Source organism: Poromitra crassiceps (assembly GCF_964638095.1).
Source record: "Poromitra crassiceps genome assembly, chromosome: 8".
NCBI lineage: Eukaryota > Metazoa > Chordata > Actinopteri > Beryciformes > Melamphaidae > Poromitra > Poromitra crassiceps.
Window position 1 is genome coordinate 50,685,142 of NC_139629.1, and position 17,014 is coordinate 50,702,155.

The 17,014-nt window shown below is 46.3% G+C and overlaps 1 protein-coding gene across 1 annotated transcript in view; it reads left to right on the forward strand.

Annotated features, from left to right (window-relative positions):
* Window positions 1-4,318: 4,318 nt before the first annotated feature.
* Window positions 4,319-17,014, forward strand: part of LOC310781743 (protein Wnt-2b) — a gene marked incomplete at both ends in the record, with an annotated part of 19,424 nt that continues 6,728 nt past the window's right edge. The window contains 2 exons of the mRNA XM_083642357.1: window positions 4,319-4,445; window positions 9,419-9,696. Coding sequence (XP_083498483.1) covers window positions 4,319-4,445; window positions 9,419-9,696 — 405 coding nt within the window. The remainder of the gene's footprint in view (window positions 4,446-9,418; window positions 9,697-17,014) is intronic.

Consider the following 17,014-nt stretch of genomic DNA (forward strand, 5'->3'; position numbering starts at 1 on the left):
AGAGGGGGGGGATGGGGGGGGGAGAGAGAGGGGGGGGGGGGGGAGAGAGAGGGGGGGGGGGGGGGGAGAGAGGGGGGGGGAAGGGGGGGGGAGAGAGGAGTAAGTGAGTAAATGGGGTCTTAGTCTGACAGGGTTATTGGAGGCCCCCGACTTCTTGCTCTGATTTGTGACGACATGATTTCAACTCAAACACACCCCATTGGGAAACGTTTAAACACACACACACACACACACACACACACACACACACACACACACACACACACACACACACACACACACACACACACACAGGGCTCATGGGGAGAGGTTAAGTGCTTATTTATTTGGAGAGCAGAGTAAATGGTTCCCCCTTCTACTCACAAACCTGAAACTGTTAAGTGTAGTGAACTCTGACTCTCTCCTTCTCCCCACTCACTACCTTGTGTGTGTGTGTGTGTGTGTGTGTGTGTGTGTGTGCCTGTCTGTGTGTGTGTGTGTGCGTGTGCGTGTGTGCCTGTCTGCGTGTGTGTGTGTGTGTGTGTGTGTGTGTGTGTGTGCGCGTGTGTGTGCGTGTGTGTGCCTGTCTGTGTGTGTGTGTGTGTGCGTGTGTGTGACACCGCATGTGCGCGCAACACCGAGAACAATACCATATGAGGGGGTCAATTCACGGACAGTTGACACCGATGTATAACTGAAGCCATTTCCAACATCAGTGACTTCTGAAGTCACACTGGGTTCAGTCCAGTTCATGAATGACTCACTCTAACATGGGGTCCGGGCGCCAGCAGGGGTCCGACCGTGAGGGGTTCCATTTACAAGGAGTAGTGAACACAATTCATGTAGAATAAAGCCTCCATCCACCTGTTTAATGCAAATTTTCAATTTGCGCGTATTTTTTTTTGCAAATAACGCCAAAGAGTTTTCACGCTTGAGGGAGGTTCAAAAGCTGGTGTATCGATAAAAGGAAAATGCGATAACTGCAGTGGAAACAGATGAAGAGAATTTCTAACCAAACTTTCTAAACCAAAACTGACATTTTATTCACTTACAGTAACTGCTCCGTGGATTATATGCTGTTATGACCCTGGGTCATATGTTTGTGAACATCTCTCCTTGCAGTGTGTGCTTCATGCTTCAGTGTGGTCATTGAGAGATGAGGTGCAGGGTAGTCTCGCTTTGACAGACTATCTCCGTTTCAGCGCAGGAGAGAGTCCGGCTCCTCTTACTCTCACTCTGGTCTAGCAGTGGAAATGCTCTGTTATCTTTACAACCATCCACCGAAAGTACCAAGCAGGCCTGCTTTATTGCACAATCCAAATCAAAACTTGCCATTTTCAGCGTGTAGCAACACTAGCTTGTCAGCTAGCGTTGGTCAGACCCAACGTCGACATCAGCAAGCTTCCAGCGACGGAGGGTCTGAATCACATGTCAACCGAATCACATGTCAACACATGTCAACATGTCAATCACATGTCAACTCACCATGATGGTGATCCCGCAAGATGCTGTGCGTGAAATCTGATTGGCTGGGCTGTGACGGAAGTGATGTCATACAGCGTGCTGACGGAAGTCACGTTCAGTGGAACGCCGTGAAGCACCGCCCACGAGGTCCGTGGTTGGTCAATTCATAATGTCAGTCACGCATCTTTTTTTCTTGTCTTGGGGGCAGGCGTTCAGAGTTCAGAGTTGTTTTCCAGATGTAGATATCCACCTTTTCTCAATGTCAAGGATCCTTCCTCCACAGCCTACCTCTGTAGGCAAGAGTCCTTCATCACATTGGAAGAGAAAACATTTGGAACAGGCTAGCGAGTGTGTGTGATTGCATCATGGTCCCACCGTCAGATTTCAGATTTGACGGAAGTTTCTAGCTTATTAATAAACAATTGGGCATTAAAACATTTGCATGGCACACTAAAGTGATAACATATTCACAATGAAATGACAAAAGATACTTCGATTTAAATGTGTAAATTTGCGCAGCCGGCGATGTTTTGCTTGCTTGCCATCTTTAAAAGACCCAGCTGGGAGCAATCATTCATCCGTGCGCATAGGATTGTGGGTACTTAACGTGTGCTGAGGAGACACCTGGGCGTCCTCGAAATGTCTCTGTCCTGAGGACGCAGACCTTTGTAGGATTCGGACATTGGAACAGTCCTTCCTTGACATTGAGAAACGTCCATCTATCTATCTATCTACGGCTGGCTACTGCGAGCCTGAAGCTTCTGGCATACTCTTCGCGCCCAGCCAAGCGCATAGGGCGCGCGGCGATTATGACGTCATCGCACAGGGCGTGTCGGGGGGCGAGGCCTGAGCGCAGCGCGGCGCGTCCATGGAGATTTTTCTATCAGCGCGTCGGTTTTGCTGCCTGTGCCTGTGAGATCTCCGTGGTAGGCTATCAGCGGATATCTGCTGTGATTGAGTCCTCACGGTCGTAAAGTCACCTTTGAAGCATGACGTTCGATTATAGCGAACTAGTTGTGTGGCTTAGCCTTCCCAAATGTTGAGGGTCGTTTTTTAGAATTTAATACATAGAATTGGGAACGTTACATTCAATTTCATTCAGACTGCCTGGAGGAGCGAGCTGAGCACTGAGTATGTTCTGTTTTGGCCTGCGCAGAGTGCGTGCGCCCTCCTCGGAGCCCCGCCTCCAGCGCGTGCGCGAAGAGTATGCCAGAAGCTTAAGGTGCAGGTGGTGTTCTCCCTGATGGACCTGGTCAGGTGACAGGCCTGCTGCTGGCTGATTGGCTGTTGGAGATGATTTAACACAGCTGATGCTATCCTTCTGCCTCTTGCTCTCCTCACCTTTGCTGTGTTTCTGTGTCTCAGAGTAACTGTGTGTAGACCTACTAAATAATTAACGTGTACATCTACACTTTGGTACACTGTAAATAACTTGGACCCAAGTAGCAGAAAGTAGGAGGGAGAAGCCCTTTCCTTTGGTTACCCTTTTCAGGAATGAGGTGAGCATCCTTTCTTTGGGCTCGGGAAGTTTAGTGATTTGTTTGAATAGCTTTTGTTAATTGTTTTTTTGGGCCATGCTTCTGCTCTGAAGATAAACCTGCTACTTGTGAACTTTTGATCGTGGTCTGGCTGATCATCCGTAAGAGTGGGAAGACTCTTGTGTTGCGTTCTGGTCCCCCTCGGCCGCTTCGTAGCATTATGCCAAATTGAAGAGTGGCGCCTGCGGGAGGAGGGGTTGATGAGCACACATCAAGAGGCATGAAAATAAACAAAGACGGATGGACGGACAGACACACGCTTCTCCATAGAAGTCATGAAAAACTTTGCACTTTGCACAGCAGATTAGCCCTGCTCTAGTCATCAGCCTATCACAACACAGCAGATTAGCCCTGCTCTAGTCATCAGCCTATCACAACACAGCAGATTAGCCCTGCTCTAGTCATCAGCCTATCACAACACAGCAGATTAGCCCTGCTCTAGTCATCAGCCTATCACAACACAGCAGATTAGCCCTGCTCTAGTCATCAGCCTATCACAACACAGCAGATTAGCCCTGCTCTAGTCATCAGCCTATCACAACACAGCAGATTAGCCCTGCTCTAGTCATCAGCCTATCACAACACAGCAGATTAGCCCTGCTCTAGTCATCAGCCTATCACAACACAGCAGATTAGCCCTGCTCTAGTCATCAGCCTATCACAGCACAGCAGATTACCCCTGCTCTAGTCATCAGCCTATCACAACACAGCAGATTACCCCTGCTCTAGTCATCAGCCTATCAGAACATAGCAGATTACATCTGCTCTAGTCATCAGCCTATCACAACACAGCAGATTACCCCTGCTCTAGTCATCAGCCTATCACAACACAGCAGATTAGCCCTGCTCTAGTCATCAGCCTATCACAACACAACACAGCAGATTAGCCCTGCTCTAGTCATCAGCCTATCACAACACAGCAGATTACACCTGCTCTAGTCATCAGCCTATCAGAACACATTTAGCTTGTTGAAGCAACAGATACCCACCAATGATAGGGAGAGAAAAATCAGTTGTATGTTTGATTTGTCATTAAGAGAAAGCACTGCTGGTATCGTGATACTGTTGCAAATGAGTATTATATCCGTTTCAAAACATGTTGTATTGACACTTACTGATACTTTTGACAACCTTACCCTAATGTGGATGAAATTAGCGGTCGAGGTTGATAATCACTGCTCTAAATGACATGTGTAAGTGTGACGTCAGTTAAGAACGGACTATAATCTTCCGATGTCTTCAGGTACATCGGTGCGCTGGGGGCCCGCGTGATCTGCGACAACATCCCGGGCCTGGTGAACAAGCAGCGGCAGCTCTGCCAGCGCCACCCGGACATCATGCAGTCCATCGGCGAGGGGGCCAAGGAGTGGATCAGAGAGTGCCAGCACCAGTTCAGGCACCACCGCTGGAACTGCAGCACACTGGACCGCGACCACACCGTGTTTGGACGAGTCATGCTACGGAGTAAGTGTGTGTGTGTGTGTGTGTGTGTGTGTGTGTGTGTGTGTGTCTGTGTCTGTGTCTGTGTCTGTGTCTCTGTGTGTGTGTGTGTGTGTGTATTTTGCTTTTGCAGACAGCCCCTCACTTTTCGTTTCTGATTTCTGTGTGGTGCTGATGGAAAGCTCCTTTTATCGTGAATATAAAAAGTGCTCTGAGAACACATTATTTGGCCTCTATACTGTTTTACGGTCGGATGTGGGCCGCGAACATTTCTGAGATTTTCAAGTGGGCCAAGAGTCGGAAAAGGTTGGATAGAAATATGGAGGCGTCCACTGCGCCGCCTCTTATTATTGGAGTAGTGTAATTAATTACTTTCTCCAGGGAGTAATCAAGTAAAGTAAGGCATTACTTTTTTTGAAAGTAATAGTGTAATGTGTAATACATTACTTTTTTGAGTAACGGACCCCAACTCTGTCCATCCTACACTCGCCCTCTTCTTTCTCTCATCTCTCCATCCTACACTCACTCTCTTCTTTCTCTCATCTCTCCATCCCACACTCGCGTATGCCGGAGCTCCGTGTTTATAGTCGCTAATGGACTGCTGTGAATGCCTTGCACCTCGTCAATAAACACACAAGCTGGGAAACGCGGGCTTGTTGTCATTTTGTTTTTCCACTCCCGACAGCAGACTCTGCTGCTCTGTAACACATTTGTACATATACAGTACACACACACACACACACACACACACACACACACACACACACACACACACACACACACACACTCACACACTCGCACACACACACTCACACACTCACAGCAGGGCTGTAGTCGAGTCCGCCTTGCTCGAGTTCAATTCCAGATCGAGTCATTGGTGAATGGAGACCCAGTCTCAAGACCGAGACCGAGGGGGGTCGAGACCGAGTCCATTTGGAGACCAATACCATAGCAATGTGCTACGCGAAGCTACCATTGTATTATATTGGCTAAAATAGCATATTGTGTTTATTACCTAAAATAGAAGGGAAGTTTGAAAAGCCGTTTCAACGAAATGTATATATTATTTATTTATTACAGACAGTCTAAATCATGAAAATTTACTGTATAACAGCACTGTTACAGTAGCCCACTGGATACTATGTAACTAAAGACCTGTGAGCCATGCAGGCTACTTTACTGTATAAAGAAATAACAGAAGGATACACTTCAGTAGCCCACTGGATACTATGCAACTAAAGAACTGTGAGCCATGCAGGCTACTTTACTGTATAAAGAAATAACAGAAGGATACAGTTCAGTAGCCCACTGGATACTATGCAACTAAAGACCATGCAGACCAAGTAGCCATGCAGGCTACTAACCAAAGACCTGTGAGCCATGCAGGCTACTAACCAAAGACCTGTGAGCCATGCAGGCTACTTGGTGTCAGCTGGCATTTTCCCTTGGGAGTTCCAGTGGTAGCTGTTGGAAGAAGCCTTGCTTTTATTTTTGCATCTATTCTGCATTAGTATTGCAGTCGCCAGTGTAGCTTGTTTTACCGAAATATGAAATGAATGAATGAATGAATGAATGAATGAATGAATGAATGAATGAAAATCTGCCAGTCGACTGGTTGCTATTACTGCTGCCTTCTTACTTCTGAATGAAGAACAAAACTTGCAATTTTACTGTTGAGGGTTTGAAATGGATGGTTCATTTGTACTGCTGCACGTAGTCAAAACCGGGGACTTCTGTGATGGCTCCATCCTTAGGATCACGCTCTTAGATCTATTTGATCGGCGCAGCTTCAGTCACAGAAGTCAGCGACTCTGCTCGGTGGATATTGTCCCACTTCTCAGCCATGCTGAGCATGTGTGCTGCTGGGTACAAGTAGCAGATAGGGAGATGCGGGTGTGTGTGCAGTGGAGAGGAATAAACAGTAATGTAGATGTAAATATTTAGAGAGATATTCTCGCCCGTCAGACAAACAGCGCAGGTTGAGTGATGATGACCAACACCCCCTCCCTCCTCCTCCTCCTCCTCCCCCACATACCCTCCCATCTCTCCCCCCCCCCCCCCCCCCCTCCCCCATCCCCCATCCCCCCACCTCAAGAATGAAACGGGACATTCCAGGGAATACAGAACAAGCAGGTCAGATCACTCTTCTGGTCCTGGCTCTCTCAGATAGGTTTGTAGAGTGAATTTGAACATTTACTGTTTTTAGATGCATTTAGGTTTTTATTTGTTTATATAGAGAGCCGCAGGAATGAGTCCGGAAAACATCCATGCTAACACTTCCGGGTTCTTCACTGTTTCTGCCTCTGAGATTTTTGAATTGGTTTTTGGTGCGATGCTTCAAATAAGGTCTGTGGTTAAAGCAGGCTTATTCAAACGCGAACCAGTGTTCAGCAGGATCATCTTCACACATGAGGACCACTTTTATGAGTTTTGAAGCTTTTTACGTGCTGTTAAAAGGGCGGCTAGCTAGCAGACGGCTAAATGAGACTACTATTATACATCAATAACGTCATCACTTCAAAAGACGAACACGGAAATTCTCTTTCCCTCGCCTGGTTCAGCCCGGGGTAATCCAGTGCACAGCAGCGCAAACATCAACAACACTCCAGGTTGAGTGGTGACGTGATGTGGAAGCCTATGCGACACTGTGTGTAGTTCTGGGATAGCTTAGCATGAGCTTTTTCTTCTAGGGCTCGCATTTACGCTTCAAAACTCATGAAAGTGGTCCTCATGTGTGAAGATTATCCCGCTGAACACAGGTTCGTGTTTGATTAAACTTGCGTTGCCCAGAGACATTATTTGAAGCATCGCGCCAAAAACCCATTCAAAAATCCCATAGGCAGAAACAGTGAATACATCATCCCTGCGGTACTCTATTGTTGATCTTTTTTATTATCGCCGATACGTTTTTTTGATCAGGTCATTTTGGAGCACAGTGTAAATATTCATTGTGCCTACTAAAAGAAAATGATTACAGCATCATGTAAAAAAAACACACACACACACGCACGCACACACACACGCACACACGCACGCACGCACGCGCACACACACACGCATGCACACACACGCACACACACACACATCCATCCTTTAGAGCTCGGGAGACCACGTGATTGTGAATTGCATTCTGGGATTGTTTTCGCCGTATTGTTTGCTTGTTTACAACTGTAACTCATTCATAATATTGGCAAAGAAAACACCAGCGCCGACACGTGTGACAGCAAAGAATTATGGCGAAAGTGGGCGGGTCTCCAGCCACTTGGCATCACGTTCCCGAGGACAACGGTGAAAAAAGTGTGGCCGCCAAAGTTTGGGGGAAACCTTTGTTGTTGTGGACCACCGACCGACGGAGCCACCTGCTGCTGAGTCATCATCAGGTGAAATGTGGTGATGTTCTACAGTATATAGTGAAGCGACTCAACCGTGGACACACTCTCATACCCCGCGCTGCCGTTCACTGCACATGGCCGCTGCCAAAACGCAAACTGTGACCAAACTCTGTATCTCAATGGAGATGAGTCTCTGGCCACACGATCGATGAGTCCAGCTCTGAGAAAGTGGAGCGAGCAGATGAGAACAGCGGTGGTAGATAATGCTGGGTAGATAATGCCCTACTCTAATCCTCACCCTAACCACTCGGAACGTTAATATTTTACGTTTTTCGAGCCGAAATTGTAAAATAGCAACGTTGGTCCACATCGTTGGTATTATACGTTTTTCTAAGAGACTGTGTTGGGTATCACTGTGTCTGTCTTTAAACAATTTATGCGAGCAGAGGAGCGCCCCGCTGCTGCAGGATTACTTCCACCATAATATTTAAACAGAGCTGTCCTATACTCCACACTATACTCCACACTATACTCCACACTATACTCCACACTATACTCCACACTATACTCCACACTATACTCCACACTATACTCCACACTATACTCCACACTATACTCCACACTATACTCCACACTATACTCCACACTATACTCCACACTTTACTCCACACTATACTCCACACTTTACTCCACACTATACTCCACACTATACTCCACACTATACTCCACACTATACTCCACACTATACTCCACACTATACTCCACACTATACTCCACACTTTACTCCACACTATACTCCACACTATACTCCACACTATACTCCACACTATACTCCACACTATACTCCACACTATACTCCACACTTTACTCCACACTATACTCCACACTATACTCCACACTAGGCCTGATATGCTGCTGTCAGCTGCACCATCACGCCCTGATGGCTCCAACCCAGGCCTGCTCATGGCTGTGTGTGTGTGTGTGTGTGTGTGTGTGTGTGTGTGTGTGTGTGTGTGTGTGTGTGTGTGTGTGTGTGTGTGTGTGTGTGTGTGTGTGTGTGTGTGTGTGTGTGTGTGTGCGTGCGTGCGTGCATCCCAATTGTGCTTGGCCAATTCCCCCCGCTGTCCCGGTTGTTGCTCCACCCCCTCCGCCGATCTTGGGAAAGTTGTAGATTAGCACATCCATCCTCCGATACAGTCGCCAGCCGCTTCTTTTGACCTGACAGCGAGGAGTTTCACCGGCAGTAGCATGTGGCATGATCACACTATCCCCCCCCCCCCGAACAGGTGCCATGACTGACACTGGCACCGATGACTGACACTAGTGCAGCGATCAGGATTGCTTTTACCTCTACACTACCCAGACGCCCCCTGTGTGGATGCATGTTAACATCATTCTCTCTCTCTCCCTCTCTCTCCCTCTCTCTCTCTCTCTCTCTCTGTCTCTCTCTCTGTCTCTCTGTCTCTCTCTGTCTTTCTCTCTCTCTCTCTCTCCCTCTCTCTGTCTCTCTCTCTGTCTGTCTCTCTCTCTCTCTCTCTCTCCCTGTCTCTCTCTCTCTCTCTCTCTCTCTCTCTGTCTCTGTCTTTCTCTCTCTCTCTGTCTGTCTCTCTCTCTCTCTCTGTCTCTCTGTCTGTCTGTCTGTCTGTCTCTCTCTCTCTCTCTCAGGCAGCCGGGAAGCGGCGTTCGTCTACGCCATCTCCTCGGCAGGCGTGGTGTATGCGCTGACCCGCGCCTGCAGCCAGGGGGAGCTCAAGACGTGCAACTGCGACCCGCACAAGCGCGGGCGGGCCAGCGACGAGAGAGGAGAGTTCGACTGGGGCGGCTGCAGCGACAACATTAACTACGGGATCAAGTTTGCCAAAGCCTTCATAGACGCCAAGGAGAGGACCGTCCGAGACGCACGGGCACTCATGAACCTGCACAACAACCGCTGTGGCAGAACAGTAAGTGTGAGGCCTTGGCCACTGATCCGTGGTGTCTGTCCGTGTGCGTTCATTTCTCTGTTCACTTCCATTTTATTTTCAATGACAGCTGTCCGACTGTCCGTGGAGCACTCCGAAGCGTACGTATCCAGAAAATTTGCATACGTTTTGATGGACAGAAAGTTGAAGAGGGATGAACTTTTTCTGGACGGACGTATCGCATGGTCGGATGGTCGGATAGTCACTGTCCGTTTAGCCAATCAGAGTCGAGGTCTCGAGAGGAGGCGTTCAACTTGTTGTTTCAACTTTTCAAAGAAGATGGCAGCCGAGGCGGTGAAGGAGGCTATAATTAATGCTGTGTACACCATCCCGCTGTTGTACAACGTGATAGTCAGTGTCACCGTCTGATTTCACCATCTAATCTGGTCATTCGGTGGCATTTTATTGCCACATAAGTAACGTAGCGCACAGAGCTAACAGCTAGCTGACGCCAGCTTTCTTCTTCTCTCGGTTTATAGGTGGGTCGCTGACACCTTCAAGGTGCTTACCGCCACCTGCTGTACAAGTAGGTTACTTGTACATGCAACGGACATAAATCTATCCGTCTATCCGTTCTGTCCATTTTCTGACGGATCAGTGTGGCCAAGGCCTGAGGTTGCAGGAGACAGGTTGACATGCAAGTATGCGCGATCCACACACATACTACTGTACTACTATACTAGTATTCACTATACTAGTATTCACGTATTGAGACCGTGGGCGCTTCCATGACACCCTCCCTCCCTGTTTCCAGCTGCCGGTTGCCTGTTTTCTGCCCAGGACCGTTCATAGCGAAAGAGACTGAAAATAATCATAATAATTGTTGTGACTTTGTACCTACCTAAGTCTTGTAACGGAGCCCCCAGCACAATAATTTCACACGTGCATGATTGTACAACAGAGTGACAATATCTTGAATCTTGAAAGAGAGAGGCCGCTAAAGCTCCGTTCAATGACCAAATAATAAGAGTTCCGGTTTGGACGTTTAGCCTTCAAAACACCGCTATGCAACCACATACTATTTTTAGCAATTTCGGCTAAAATAAGCCCGTACAGTACAAGAGAATTGACATTCACCTCGTTTTTGTAAAATATCGCCGCTATGCAACCACACAACGTTACTATTTTTAGCCATTTCGGATAAAATAAGCCAAATATTCCCCACTCTTTGACAGCGGTGTAGTCCAGTGGCTTAATGCTCATATTCAAGCTTACCGTTACGGAGCGGATAAAAGCACCAAATTTTGCATGAGGCTTCCTGAGGGCCCACCATAAGTCCTGTACAGTATAGACGGAATTATGAACAAAAAGGAGAAAAACATTCCCTATGTTAATATCACAAGTTTTCTCTATTTTCTTTTTGGCTTTAGACTTAAACATCAAGTTGCTCACATAGCCCTACCTAATTACAGAGTTCATATTTTGTATGCACAAAAATAATCTGTCATATCGGTAAGTCATGTGATATTAAGGGCTAGTCATGTCGTATCTTTTTTCTACTGTACTGGAAGAACTTGCCCCTCTCTTCTTTACATTGGACCATGTGAACTATTCAAGATGGATGTCTGTCCATATCAGGGACATGAAGTCTTTGCCAAACACTATCAAGGATGAAAAAAACAAAAAACTCCAAGGCACTCTCCTTTAAAAAAGTTAAAATGCCTTTATTTACATGGCAATGTCATATTAGACTTTACAAATCAACTTTGACGCGTTTCGGCATCTAGCTTTCTTCAGGAAGTGAAGCCTAGCCTTCTTCACTTCCTGAAGAAGGCTAGATGCCGAAACGCGTCAAAGTTGATTTGTAAAGTCTAATATGACATTGCCATGTAAATAAAGGCATTTTAACTTTTTTAAAGGAGAGTGCCTTGGAGTTTTTTGTTTTTTTCAACTCTATTTGTAACCCTATCCAAAGAGCACCTCAAACAAACACACTTTTTGAGTCCAGGAAGCGCTCCTTCCTAAACACTATCAAGGATGAGTTTGAGAAACGTTCACACTGGGTTCTTTCAAAGACGTACAACAAGTTATCTGCGATCCCTTTTGACCAAGCTCATGAACAGGAGAACAAGATCGTGAAAGGTTCAGGTGGTACAGTTGGCTTCACAGAAAACCCAAATGCTTTCAGACGATGGATGCTCTCGGGACCAGAGATGGGAAGATTGTTTAAGGAATTTGAAGAGGAATATCTCCCTGGAGATGACATGGAGGATCCCAAGAATTTCCAGCACCATGAGCAGGGTGTTTCAGCACAGAAGAGGTTTCAGAGACATGTTGTCAGCCTGTCTGAAATTATTAAAAGCATGGGGAATCCTTTCTTGGATGATTTCAAAGATCTAGTAACTGTTGACAGTCGCAACTGCACAGATGAATCAGTTGTAAATACAGTGCAAATCTTGGAGTACACGGGCAAGAGACAATACGAGGAGTTCGTCAAGAAGGTGCTTGATGAGCGCACCCACTCCATCCATGATCCAATCAAGAGGAATTAATTTGCACTCTTCAGGCAACCTCGACAAGACAATGGCTAAACATGGGAAGAAGATCAAAGTCCTTCAAAACAATGTGGCACTCTTTGGCCAGCTATACATTGCTATGCAGAGCTGTGAGAGTGACTTGGATGAATTCTTTGCACATGAGGTACAGTCCTTCCCTCCTTCCCTCTCAGATTTTGGCAAGCTTCACCTGCCAGGCACAAAATCTGACCTACTGCAATGTCTTGACCAGCCTGGGCAATCAGAGCCACCCTCAAGCTATGACTGCAAAATTCTGGATTGAGCAGTTATTGTCCACTGCCTGCCCACTATTAGAGTCAGCAGGTTTGATGAGTATACAGATAGAGTTTTCATCCCCTATCTGCAGAAGCAGCTGCAGCATACCAAGCGGTTTGGATGTTGTATGGGACACATACATCCCAAGCAGTTTGAAGGAGTCCACCCGTGAAAAGAGAGGACAAGGTGTTCGCAGGAAAGTGTCTGGTCAGACAAAGCTACCAGGCAAATGGATGGATTTTCTTCATGACCCAATAAATAAGAAGGAACTGTTTGCCTTTTTGACATCCAGGATTGAAGAGTTCAACTGGCCACCAGACAAAGCTTTATGTGTCACATCAGGGCAAGCTGTGTCATCTTTTGGTTCCAGTAGCACCATGAAAAGTTGCAATCATGAGGAGGCAGACACCAGGATTGTGGTTCATGTACAGCATGCACTGGAGCAAGGAGCAAAACGTGTCCTTGTGCGTACTGTGGACACTGATGTCATAGTGGTCCTTGCAGGCGTATTTCATGATTTAGTTGTGATTCAACCTTTGACTGACATCTGGGTCACTTTTGGCATGGGCCACAAATACAGATTTTACCACATAAACAAGATATGTGAAAATCTAGGGGAGCCAAGATCTCCCACATATCTCCAATATGCAATCTCCATGCATATTCAGGTTGTGACACAACATCTGCCTTCAATGGTAAGGGTAAGAAGTCAGATTGGCGGGCCTGGCAGGCCTATTGTGATGCAACAGAAATATTTGTTAGTCTGGCCAAACGTCCCTTCCAGCAGTTCGAGAGATTTACTGTTATCCTGTATGACAAATCCAGTCCTTTGACCTCCATCAACCAGAAGAAAATAACTCTTCTGTCATGAGAATCGGCCAATGGAGAAACTGCCACCCACCCAGGATGCGCTACTTCAACATATTCGACGGGCAGTGTATCAAGCAGGCATCTGGGCGACCAGCACACAAACACAGCAAGTGCTTCCTTCCCCACAGGACTATGGATGGACCAAGGAGGAATTGGGGTCGTGGGTGCCAGTTTGGTCAACAATCCCAGAGGTCTCCAGAGCATGCAGAGAGCTGATCAAATGCTCTTGTAAAGGGGACTGTTCACACTGCAAATGTGGCAAAGCCAATTTAGACTGCTCACCACTTTGCAAGTGCCACTGTACCAAATAGATATCTGCACAGCACAATAGCACAGCAACAGGTATGACAATTATCTCATATAGAAAGTTGAAATGTTGTCATTTATTGTAAATATGTTTATTTTCACTGGCCTAATGATGTTAACTTTGAAATCATTTCCTTACACCTTATGATGCAGGTCCAAAGAAACACCCATCGTGCGTCAGCCAAGCTTGGAAAAGAAGAGGAGTCCTGGTGCTCAACAGTGAAGAAAGACTCTGAGGAAGACAGTTCACCTGTCAAAACATCAGTCAGCCCCCTTTTCCCCTAATAAAAAAAAGAATGTGCAGACCTAAAAGTGCTCCAGTTTTCCTTACTTCGGGTAGTCTATGCCCAGGTAAAACCTTTTTTCTACCTTATGATGCATATTAATTTACACGGCTTTAGCTCAGGCGGTAGAGCGGGTCGGCCAATGACGCAAGGGTTGGCGGTTCGATCCCCGCTCCCTCCCAGCTGCTGTCGCTGTGTCCTTGGGCAAGACACTTAACCCTCCTTGCTCCCGATGGTGTGTAGGCACCCTGCGTGGCAGCCTGCCGCCATCGGTGTATGAATGGGTGAATGTAGACTATCTACTCTATATAAATGCAGGCCATTTACCATTTACCATTTACTTTAATCATGTCTAAGCAGATATAGGATACATGTACCGTAATTTCCGCACTATAAGGCGCACCGGAGTATAAGCCGCAGCAACAAAATTGCCGGTTTGTTACATATATAAGCCGCACCGGACTATAAGCCGCGGGTGTTTTAATGTTTTTTTTTTTTTTTTTTTTTTTTTTTTCTTTTTTTATTGTGTTTTAATGTTTAATTACCATATGTAAGGGTTCGTGCACAGAGGGGATTGTCGGGAAAGAGATGGCTGTTTGGGGAAGCTCCCATTTATTAACATTTCAACAAAATAAATAAAATAAAACAATAATAATAATAATAAAACAATCCTCAAAAGGAGAAGGTGCAGTACACGGCTGTAAACAAAATAACTGTAAAACAATAATAAAACAATCCTCAAAAGGATAAGGTGCAGTACACGGCTGTAAACAAAATAACTGTAAAACAATAATAAAACAATCCTCAAAAGGATAAGGTGCAGTACACGGCTGTAAACAAAATAACTGTAAAACAATAATAAAACAATCCTCAAAAGGATAAGGTGCAGTACACGGCTGTAAACAAAATAACTGTAAAACAATAATAAAACAATCAGTCAACAGTACTGAGCCTACCAGAAAAGTCATTAATCCTTGTCTTCATCTTTTAGGTGAAGGTGCAGCAAACGGCTGTAACCAGAGAAGTCAAGTCACTAATCCTCGTCTTCCTCTTCTTCCTGCGTACTGAAACCACCAAAGTCCTCATCTTCAGTGTCGGAAACGAACAGGTTCAGGGTGGCTTCGTCAACCACTCTCCTCTCTCCTTCGTTGTCACTCTCAAAACCAACGAACTCCTCTTCGTCACTGTCGGTGTCGGAATCGAACAGCCTCTGAAGGGCCTCAGCTGTGGCGGCGTCATCCTCTTCATCACGCAGCAGTCCAGCCTTTCGGAACCCGTTGGTGATCGTGGATGTTTTCACACTCCTCCACGCTGTCAGGATCCACTGGCAAACTTGAGCGAAAGTTGCTTTTCGCATGCGACCAGTTTTGGTGAATGATTTATCGCCGCTCGTCATCCACTGCCACTTTGAACGCACGATTGACACTGATGTCAAGTGGCTGCAGATGCTTCGTTGTGCCCCCAGGAATCACAGCTGGAATTGAGTTTGTGCTCTTGATGGCTGCTTTCACGGAATCTGTTATATGGGCCCTCATGCTGTCGAGAACGAGCAGAGCTTTTTTTTGGCGAAAGAATCCTCCAGGGCGCTTGACGTAGCACTCAGCCAGCCACTCCTTCATCACACTCTCCATCATCCATCCTTTCTTGTTGACTTTGAAGCATATCCCGCTGGGAATTTTTTCTTTCGGCATTGTGATCCGCTTAAAAATCACCATTGGCGGCAGCTTTACTCCAGATGCTGTGCAGCCGAGAACACAAGTGAAATTCGTTCTCTCGTGCCCAGTGGTTCTCAACGTGATGGACGATTCACCTTTCTTGTTAACAGTCCGAGTGAGTGGCAGGTCGAACGTCAAAGGCACTTCATCCATATTTATGATCTGCTCCGGTTCGATGGAATATTCCTTGATCTTCCTTTGTGTGAATTCGCCGAAGTTTGTGATTTTCTCCTGGTAGTCGGGAGGGAGTTGCTGGCACACAGTCGTCCTCGCCCTGACGGACAGTCCCTTTCGTCTCATTAATCGGAAGCACCAAGATGGCCCACCTCTGAAATGTTAAATTTTCATTTCGGTGGCGACTGTTTTGGCCTTCAGTCGGATCTGAACGGTGGACACACCTCGGCCGTCTGCTCTCTGTGTCAACACCCAATCTTCAAGGGAATCTTCAAGTTCGGGCCATCTGCTTTTATTACCTCTGAAGGATTTTTTGTCTTTTTGCATTGAGACAGTTCTTCCTGCTGCCCCTTCCAACGTCTCACCATTGACTCGTTGATGCCAAGGTTACGTGCTGCTGCTCGATTTCCGTCTTTTAATGCGAGATTGACTGTCTTCAACTTGAAAGCTGCATCGTGTGCATTTCTGCGTTTCTTCTCCATGGTGAGTGAGAGTTAGTGCACGACCCTTTGCTGCTGCTGCTGTTGTTGTGGTTCCTGTCTGCTACTGTAATGAACTTTGAACCGGTAGGAGTAACCGGTTGATTTCCGCCAAATGATGTGCAGATGAAGCTGTGTAACCTGTAAAATCCATAGATTTTGGAGGTTCCCGAGTGGCCGTTTGCTGAAAAAATCCATAGATAAGCCGCACCGTTATATAAGCCGCAGGGGCCAAAAAACGGGGAAAAAGCCGCGGCTTATAGTCCGAAATTTACGGTATATCAAAATTAGCAATTTTGGAAATAATCTGAAATTTGATTATGCCTAGGGACTTGAATATAGCAGTCGTTTTTCACTTATTTTATTGATATTGATGGTGTTGCGATTTCATATTTTACATGGCCATTTTCTCAGGGCTCCTACTCTAAAATTGTATAATAGACCCTCAGGAAGCCTCATGCAAAATTTGGTGCTTTTATCCACCCGGTAACGGTAATTTCACTAAGCCACCTGACGTCCTTGCTAGTGAAAAAAATGTAAACAGGAAGTCGACAACCGGCAACCGCTGAGAATCATGGGAAACCTAAGTCCAGGAATAAGGTGAATACTATACTACTATACTACTGTATGGTGGGATCCATTTTCCACATCCCTTGCATGAAGAATCCTCCTTGAAGGATGAGAAACAGTCAGCAAGCATG